The 10060-nt window shown below is 43.3% G+C and overlaps 1 protein-coding gene across 1 annotated transcript; it reads right to left on the bottom strand.

Annotated features, from left to right (window-relative positions):
• Positions 1–5954, bottom strand: EXOSC3 (exosome component 3). Its single transcript, XM_016423820.2, has 5 exons — positions 5496–5954; positions 4862–5215; positions 2489–2638; positions 1416–1567; positions 1–414 (listed from the first exon to the last, which is right to left on the bottom strand). The coding sequence occupies exons 2-5, from the start codon at positions 5189–5191 to the stop codon at positions 213–215; spliced, it is 834 nt and encodes a 277-aa protein (XP_016279306.2). The 5' UTR covers positions 5192–5215; positions 5496–5954; the 3' UTR covers positions 1–212.
• Between the last annotated feature and the right edge of the window lie 4106 nt (positions 5955–10060).

Below are 10060 nucleotides of genomic sequence, written 5' to 3'. Positions count from 1 at the left end.
TTGTTCTATACTCATTTAATACAGGTAGATCAAAGTACAATTAATGGCTTTCTTACGAATAAAAAATTTCCAAAACATTTACTGTACATGATCCTGGAACTGGGGAAAAGGCGAGATTTCATCTGAAAATGAAGAAGTCCTGATGAAACCTCCAGGGTCACCGCCACAAGCTCACATCATAATCCCATAAAGAATGAAGCAAAGGGCGGAGGTCAACTTTCCGACAGTCTGGAAAAGATCTGCTTCCTCTGCTCTGTTGTCATGTGTTCGCAGGCTTCCAAAACATTGGCCAGAATCAAAGTCTGTTGAATAGTTCTTGCTTTTACCCAGATTCTTCCATTCATGCCAAATACTATCTCGAGCGGGTACAGCTTTCCTATCTCTTGGATAATCTCACAGTCCGGAGCTAGAAGTCTAGAGGGGTTGGAGAAACAAACGACGTTAAAAGTGGAAGTCGAAGAAGCATCCCAAAAGTCTCTCCTGGCTAATCACCCAGATCTGGTCTTTCTCCATAACCACTCCTGGCTCCTCTCCCTGACATTTCTGGGACGGATTTTTGAAGAAAACCAGCCTCCACATTCCACCAACTCTGCACCAAAAACCACAGCAAGACTGAGCTGAGAAGGATGCACGAGACGATGGCTGGAGACCCTTCAAGGACCAATCTCAGGCCCGTTTTCCCTTTCAGGGCCGGAAGGCTTTCAATGCAATCATGCTCCAGAAAGCTCACCTTTTAACGTACGATTCGTGGAGGTAACAAAACTTCCCTAATCATTGGATGCTCTTCTCCACAATGACAACCTGTACGGCACCTTTAAAGTCATGAAGCTTTCTTCACATTAACCTTTCAAAGGAGGTGGCCCAAAGCTATGCCTGCTCAGGACCTCCACAGCAGTGGCACAGGGAGGCCGAAAGCCGGGGCTCTAATTCCTTTCTGTGGCAGGACTCTGCTGCCATGTTCCGTGTTGGGAAGAATTCATTCTTTCAAACCACCATCATGCCATTTACAGTTTTCATTCTACGTAGTGCAATAGGATAATGCTTTGAAAATTATAAAGCCGGGACAGCTGGGTGGATCAGTGGACTGAGGGCCAGGCCTACAGATGGAAGGTCTTGAGTTCAAATTCAGCCTCAAAACACTCCCTAGCTGTGTGACTCTGGGCACTGCCTAGCCCTGACCGATCTGCCTCAGAACGACTGCTCAGTCCCGATTCTAGATGGATGATAAGGGCTTGAGAAAGTATAGAGCAGTTTATGAATTAGGGCGTTAAGGGAAGAAGCTGCCCCGCTGCTAGGAAATGAAGCCTGGACTAAACACTGTACCAACCCTCAAAGCAGGCCCCGACACTTTGCCTTTAAGATGACTAACGCTAACCAAAGTCCGAGCTTCGGGTCCTCCAGGCTCCAACACTTACTTCCGGATCAAACCGAGCGTCACCTTAAACAGCAGCCCATCCTGTCCGATGACACCCATGCCGTTGGCTCTTCCGTTGCTATCAATACAGACCATTTCTGGCTCCATGTCTTTATTGGCAACAACAAACTGGCCATAAATGAGATCTCCCACCTACGATAATAAATGTTGCTTGATGAGAGGCCAGGCAGCTTCCATCCCAACAGCCCACTGTGCTTGCTGTTCCCTGTCCATCACAAACAGTGCATGATACATTCAGTAGACATTTATTAAGCACTAACATGAAGACAAACACAAAAGGATCCCCGCCCTCGAGGAGCTTGACATTATTCTATGGGGACAGGAGAAGGTATTGTGACACAAATAAATACATAGGGGGCGCCTGGGAGGCTCAGTGGATGGAGAATACAGATCAAAGTATGAAATTTTTCACTTGTGAATTTGGGTTTTTGTTTTATAAGATTATTCACTTACAAGAATAAACAATATGGAAGTATGTTTTGCATGATAATATATAACAATCCAGATTGAATTGCTTGCCAGCTCCAGGAGGTGGGGGGGGAAGGGAGACAATTTGGGTCATATCACTTTAGAAAAGTTATGTGGAAATGTGTTAGTACATGTAATTGGCAAATTATTGGTTAAACTTTTTTTTTTTTATCAATTTCCCACTCTAATCCCAAAGTGGGTTATTTAATTAAAATTCTCTACCAGAAAAAAAAAGCCCACACACCCATGAAAACACAAAACTCCCTTACTAAACAAGAAATGCATATTTACTGTTTTCAAAAATACAGCATAGAAGGAATGAACATGAATATGCTACTTGGAGAGTCATGTTTTCAGGGAATGTCAGACACTGCTGCAATCTGCAATACTGTTGTAATTAGCTGAACATCTGGGTGACAATAACTTCAAAACAGTGTTTTCAGACATGTGGGAGAGGAGACAAGAGAAGGGAACAAGGATTTATTAAATACCTACTATAGGCCAGGAAATGTACTTTACAAATATCTCATTTGACTTCATGATACAGCCTGTCACTTAATGCAAAAATTACAGGCCCCACATTACCTGCACATTTGGTCTGTTTCTTTTGGTTGCTCCTTCAAATGCTAAGTAAGACAAAGAAGCTGGCTCACTTCCTCCAACATCAACCTTGAATAAGTCACCAGATTTAGCAGTCACAATGCCTATCACATGGTCTCCTTTAACGGGGACATACTGTAAAAGAAAAGTGTTAGAAAAGTCATAAAAGCACAAGCACGTAGACATTTGTAGACATTTGAAAACAGAAAAGGATTTTCCCCAACAAACCCTGTCAATACATTTCTGTTTTTAAAAGGCCATAAAAGGGAAGCAGCGAGGTAACTCAGTGGATTGAGACGTGTGGACCTGGGTTCAATCTGGCCTCAGACTCACACTAGCTGTGTGACCCTGGGCAAGTCACTTACTGTCTAGCCCTTACCACTTTTCTGCTTTATAACCAAAATAGAATATTGATTCTAAGACAGAAGGTAAGGTGGTTTTTTTTTTAAGGCTATATAAACAATATTTTAACATTTTGGTATCAATATTATTTTATAAATACCACATTGGTCTAAGTATGGGAAATGATTGAGTATAGGTCATATCCCTTGATGAGACCTCTTTAAAAGGAAAAATATATATATAGCTATATAGTTTATATGAAAGAATGTAAGTTGTTTGAGGGCAGTGACTACTGTGTTTTTGCCTTTGGATCTACAGGCAAACTTATAGGAGGTCATGTACAAGACTTGCACAGAATAAGCAGCCTGGGATAAGCAGTTATCTACCAAACCAATTAGATCATACAGGTCCAGCACCCAGTCTGGTGCCCTGCACATAGTAAGCAAATATTTGTTGAATTATCAATCCCAAATACAGAGGAAAAGTAGACACCAATATGGAATAATCCTAGCGATGAATTTCTTCTTACTAAACATAGCTTCGATCTATCTCAAACAGATATTTATCCACTAATTTATCCAGATAGCACATTTATCTACTGAGCTATATAATTATCCACATAAATATCTGGCTAAATTTACCTCTCTGGCCTTTTAGAAAAATATTTTCAGAGAAGAAACTTGGGCTACTTGGCTAATGAGCTATCCACATTCCATCCTGTTCAATTAGTACAGTGCAGAGGAAGTGCATTCACCAAACACTGATCTACCAAAAGGCCCTGAGAGAGATATAAAGGAAAGATAAGAGCCATCTCTGCATTATGGAGTTTATATTCTAGAATAGGGGTATGACACATACAAAATTAACTCTAACTAGCATGAGGGTGCACCTCTCTCCTCGACTACTGTAAACAGCCTCCTAATTGATCATGTTGGTGCCAATCTCTCCCACCAGCAATTTACTTTAATGCCAAGTGTTTTCTCTCTCCTCAAATATTCTTCAAATATTTACCTTGGTCTCTCCTTTTCTCCCATCATTCTATGAATATGCTTCATCTATGAATATGGAACATGTTATTTGGTCTTTCCCACATTGAGGACAAGAATTTTTATGATGTTTATCTTTGTATTCCTAGCATAATGAAAAGTACATAGTAGACATTTAAAGATCTGAATGGAAGAATCATGTCAAGTGTTAGGTCATGGAGATAGGAAACAATAACCAACTGTGAGGAGGGGATGCTGGAGAAATCCATTAATAAGTATTTGTGACAGATACTGAGCTAGGCACTGGATACAAAGACAAAAATTAAATTTTTTTATATAAATAATATAAATATAAATATTTTATATATATAATATAATAATATAAATAAATGAATGAATGAAAATAAAATTATATTTTAACTGTTCAAGAAAGGTTTTGTACAGAAGTAGTATTAAACCCCAATTTAAGGGGTGTGAAGGTAGTAAAGGGCCCATTTCAGGCCCAAGCAAAAGTGGGAAAGTACAAAACAAAGCAAAATAAGCAGAGTTTCATTGGGCCCAAAAAGGTTGGTGCCAAATTTAAGAGGAATTCTAATGCTGGGCTAGGAAATCTGAACTTTATTCAGTAATCCAAAGCCCCAGTGTGGGGTTCTGGGTGGAGAAGTCGTATGACTACAAGCAACTTGGGAGCAGGAAAGGCTATTCTAAAAGACCTTAAAAATGGTACTAAGAGAACTTTTTTTGTGGCAGATGCTCTCAAGGCAACTGGAGACAACAAAATAAAATTACATGAATATTGTTAGTTGGTTGCTAGCTAACTCCTTGGATTGTTTTTAGTTCAAATGATCACAATTTCGTAAATAGCTAGAAGCAACTTTAGATAGTCCAATGCTTCATTTTACATTTTAAGGGAAAACTCAGAACAGAGAATAGAAGATTTGCCTAAGATCACAGAGGTAGTAAATATCAGAGATGGAGCACATATCCAGGTCCCTTAATCGAAAACTCTTTCCCGGGCTCTCTCACTCACTCGTTTTTGCTGGGAGTCCACCCAGTAGACGCCGCCGCCGCCGCCGCCGCTACCGCCACCGCTCGGCTCCTTGTGGCGAAGCCGCCCGCACTTGGTGACCAACAGGCGGTCTCCGCAGCGCCTCAGGCCTGGACCACACACTACGCGGGTGCGGGGCCGCACTACCGCTCCCAAGCGCAGCGTCTGTTCCGCGGAGCCTTCGGTGCCGGGCCCCGCTGAATCGGGCAGCAGGAGTTCTTCCCCAGGCAGCACCACTTGCCCCAACATGGTCCGGGCCACCCGCGGCCCCGAAGAGGAAATCGGTGAGGCCGCCATTATCCAGCAGTGCATCTGCAGCGCCTTTTGCAGCGCCCCCTGCAGATCGGAGGAGAGAGGAGCGCGGAAACACCACAGATTGCCCCCATGCTGACTCTATACCGAGAGTGGGGGAGGAACAACTCGGCGCCCTTAAGGTTCCGCCCCTTCCTCTGAGGCACCATCCTTCGGGAGTGAAAGAGGAGCTGTCCTGCTCACGCTTCCAATGCCCCGTCCAGAAGACCCTTCTCCTTAAACGCTATCCTACGTGACGGAGGAAAAGCCGCCCTGCCCATCCCCTCAAGGTTCCCCCGGCCCGCAATCCGCTGTGGCTCCATACCCCGATAATGAAGGTAGAGTTGCTCTGTTCCCAAGGCCCCGCCCTTTCACTGTGGTTCCATTTAGGTGACTAGAGGACTGCCACTCTCGCTCCATAGTTCACCCTTCCACTTTGGCTCTGCTCCACCGACCCAAGACCACCTTCAAGCTCTGCCACAAGCCTCGTAAGGCCCTTCTATTATGGCACCATCCCTGGTGAGAGGAGAACTCCGGCAAGAGACTGCGACTCCCTCCAGTATGGCTCCATACTACATGAATAGAGGAGTAGCCCTGGGCCATCCTCCTCCATCCCTTCCACTGAGGTTCAGTTCTACAGAACTGGAGAATTGCTCCCACCCTTCGTCTTTGGCCATGCCCACTTCTGCCCCAACATCCCCACCATAGCTTCATCTCTACGGAATGAAAGAGAAGCAGCTCGGCACCCGCTCCCAGGACCCCGCCTCTTTCCCCGTGGTTACATTCCGAGAGAGAACAGCCTCTTCCCGTCCCCCTGCCGCAGTGATCCACCCTTCCACTCCAATTTAGCCCCTCCCATTCCGGCTCCCCAGACTGTGGGGTGGGGTGGAAGAGGAGCGGCCTCGTACCTCCTCGAGGCCCCGCCCACTCCGCCATGGTCCCGCCTATTTGTTATGGCTCGGTCTTCTGTGAATGGAGAGGCGGCCCCGGACCCTCCCCCAAGACCACCTCTCCACCGTCCGTGTTAGTATTCCATGTGACTAGAGTCCTGTTTCCCGCCCTCCCACTTTGGTCCACTCTTCCACTCTGACTCTGGCTCCTCCCCTCGCAACAGGCTCCGCCCCTTCCATCATGTTGCCCGCCTTCTTTCACCCTGTCTCCGCCTCTCCAGATCCTCAGGCCAACTCCAGCACTGGACCCGATCTTTTGGAGTTGGTTCTGGGTTTTATCTCATTTCTCGTTAATCCCATGTCTCTCCTCTCGAAGGAGAGCCACAAAGGCCTCTCTATTCCCGGAATCATAGGATTTATAGTTATTTAGAATGGGATTTTTGAAAGCATCGAGTCCAACTCTCATTTTATTTAATTTTGTTTTACATCTGGGTTAATTTCGAATATATCCCTTCTCCTTCTCCACCTTTGCCTCTTTCCAAGTGAGACCGGAGGAAAGCAAAAATCACTAATCAAAATCAAGATCAAGGACACTCTGACTTTGTCAATTTGGGCAATGGTTCATTCCTAGAGTCCTAATCGGCACCCATCTCTCCAACTAAAAGAATGTCGAACTCTTTGGTTTTATGTAAATAAGTCCCAGGAACAGGAATCGACTTTGCGGTGGCACCCCATATAATAGCTCAGATATAATTCAAACCCCAGACTTTTGATCATAAATCCCAGGGTTTAGCCTCTGCTGTTCCTCATCAGTATAGAGTTCTGTCTCCTGAAGGGAAAACATTCGATTTTACTACTAAATTATTTTTCCACAAATGATTGTTTTTATATCATTGATTTATGTAGCAATATTATTGGGTTCTCAGAAATCCAAAATCCTGTGGTGCTCCCTGATTCTAAGGCATATAACCATATTATGTGTGTGTGTGTGTAAAACATAACCCTTTCCATAGGGCACATGTACAACATGACAAAACAAAAGGCACCAAAAAGTGAAACAATTTAATTTTTTTTTAACACAAATGCTTTTTTCATATCTTGATGCAAATGTACTAGTTATTAAGGAAAAATATAGCTTTTGTAACATCACACTGGATATTAATTATGGAGAGAAAATATAGCTGCTCTTGTACCTAAAGAAACCCACCTCCAACCTAAAAGAGATGGCTACCCCAGGTTCAGGGTATTCTGTGGATCCCCATTTACCCAAAGTCATAGTTTATGGACAGCTATGGATATGTTTGCCTTTAATAATCAGCCAGAGAGTTGATTCATTCAGAACCCTAGTAGTAGAAACATTTAGTCTGAGCTGGGGTAACTGTTATGTGGATTGGGCTAGTTTTCCTTTAAAAGGTAGGGAAACTGTCCTTGAGGCTCCATTGATCTAAGGCAGTTTCCAGGAGGAGGGCACTAATCTCTACATAAAGATTCATGATGCTTGTACCGACTTAGTTTTTAAATGTAAATATTGTTTTATCATATTTTTATTTATTTTGTTAAATATTTTCTAATTGCATTTCCATATGGTTTGGGCAGCACCCAGGACTGTTCCATATCCCATGTGGCTCCAGTGGCCTCTTGTTGGGCTTATTGATGGAACTATCTGATTGTGGTTGCCTATACATAAAAAAGGCAGACCATTGCTATGAGAATCAATATGCTTATGAACAAATATGTTTCTGCATGGTTAAATGCTGGGCTATGTTTACCCAAAACAGAACTGTATCTTTATATATCTCTATCCCATGTTGGGGCTAAGTAATCGTCCTTTTATTAGCTGTGAGAAGGTCTATAAGTAGCTCTAGGCTAAGTATCTCCAATAGCTACAGAAACATCAAGACCACCAGACAGACCCTTGTGACACTGTCAACAATTCTTCATCCTGCATCAGGGTTATCTGTAGGAAAATGGTAAAGAGGTTATATATGGGACCTGTCCAGGAAGTTAATTTGATACCTGCACCATCAACTTTTAGACCATGAGACCAAAACCCACTTTTCCCAATCCCTATCAAAACTAACACACACACACACACACACACACACACACACACACACACACACACACACACACACACACGTCCCAATAAACCCTGGCAGAACATCAGGACTTTTCTGTCAGGCTTGGACAAATGATGTTCTGAATGACTGACTAGCAGCCTGGGAACTTCCCCCCACAACAGAGATAATGTTACCTCATCCCTGACAACCACTCTTCTCAACTCAGGTGGAGACTTGGCAGCCATCTTTGCTGGTACTGATGTGCCTCTCTCCCCTCCTGCCACTTCTCCCCCAGGGGACTCCGCAGTCACCTGTCCTGGGATTGGACCTCTCTCCCTCACTCAGATAGGAAAAGATAGACAAAAGCCTATTCTAGTTAGCCATGTGGTTGCTCCCAACGTGGACTCCCTCAACCACCGTCTTCTTGGCCAGTCACCAGAGAAAACAGAGCTTCAACACTTCCTGGATCATTGATTTTATTTCTTCCTTTTACATCCAGATCAAATTCAGAATCATATCTGGGATCAGGTGCATTGGCACAGTCCTGTGACTCCTGCCAGGTGGCATGACATAGCTCTAGGGATTCAGGGACACAGGTAGGACCTCATGGCTGATCTCAGGAGAGGGTTTCCTTCACACAATCAATTTGCCCTTTGATTCTTTGGGAGACCAGCATGTTAAATCTCCTCATTTGGGTTTTCTAGGAAATTAATGTCATGTTTCCCCAATGAATCATTCCACATATGTAGCCTATACCTCTAAATATTCTCTTACTAGAGGTATATAAAATATTGTACTTTACATAGAGGGAATTATAAAAATTGGGGGAACAAGAGGAAAAGAAAAGAAAAAAGGAGAAAGAAAACAAAACAAAAATGATTGATGGATGCATTAACAAAAAGTCAATTGGGGGGCACTCCCCTTTGGCATAAGAGTCTACAATTCAGAATAAATGACAGGTTCAACCCACTCCATTTCAGTTCATATTCCAAAGTTCACTCTGGATCTTTTGATGTAGTGTGTGATTTCTGTAGGCATTCTTATGGTACTTTTTCCAAAAAGATCCACTTCCCTGATTTGAGGTATAGGTGATTTTCTTTTTCTAAAATTCTTGAAAAGATCTTAAAACAAGATACTTCCCAATAATAACACCCCTTATCTCCCATTTTTGGAAGCCATTCTCCAAAAGGTCCCAAAGGAAAGGGAGCTTGTGTAAATGTTAAATTTAATGGTTGGACTTAAATTATATGAAATAAGGTGATTGCCAAAACTATTATATCTCAAGTCAGAAGTTTATTTACCAAAATAGAGGGAAAAAATAAAGCAAAGAAATGTGAAAGAGGTTAGAGAAAATACCTATACTATTCCTCAGCCAGGAGGGCTGGTAGTGAGTAACCATGCAGCCTCCTCCAAGATGGAAGCTAGTCTCTTAAGAAACTAGGAAGAGAGTCAGCCTTTTCACTCACCTAATGAAGTAGTCCAAGAGTCAGAGTCTAAATTGAAGTCTACAATCTCCAGTGAAGTTCCCTGCACAATCTCCAGACTCCAGACTTCCCTTTAAGACTATCTCCAGGATAGTCTTCAACTTCATGAGACTCATGAAACTCAACTTCATGAGACTGCTCCATCTGAGGGATTTCATGGCTTCTATGGTGGTTTCCTGTCCCTGCCCCTTTTCACAAGGACTAATCACAGTTTCCAAATTGTCCAGCGCCGCCCAGAGGTAGTGTCTGTGGAATTGACTAATTGACTTCTCACCTCTAAAGGTGTTAACTCTTTGTTAGGATGAAGCAAGGAGGATTTTGGAATTCTGTGGTTGACTGACAAGACTGAAATGACAGTTGGAAGAGCAAGGGCTTCTGGAAGGAGAAGGGGGGGTGCTGAAGGGATTCTGAACTCCTTGGTCTTCGACCTCAGGACTGGGAGCTGAAAGGTCTGTT

The sequence above is a fragment of the Monodelphis domestica genome, chromosome 7, assembly GCF_027887165.1.
Source record: "Monodelphis domestica isolate mMonDom1 chromosome 7, mMonDom1.pri, whole genome shotgun sequence".
NCBI lineage: Eukaryota > Metazoa > Chordata > Mammalia > Didelphimorphia > Didelphidae > Monodelphis > Monodelphis domestica.
This window is presented reverse-complemented; position numbering and strand designations above follow the sequence as displayed.

What these genes read in the sequence shown, in the direction of transcription:
- EXOSC3 (XM_016423820.2), bottom strand. Translation starts at nt 5,191, where the DNA reads ATGCACTGCTGGATAATGGCGGCCTCACCGATTTCCTCTTCGGGGCCG. An exon ending in GAAACAGACCAAATGTGCAG is followed by an intron (nt 1,568 to 2,488) that starts GTAATGTGGGGC and finishes TTATTATCGTAG; the next exon opens with GTGGGAGATCTCATTTATGG. An exon ending in ACGCTCGGTTTGATCCGGAA is followed by an intron (nt 415 to 1,415) that starts GTAAGTGTTGGA and finishes CAACCCCTCTAG; the next exon opens with ACTTCTAGCTCCGGACTGTG.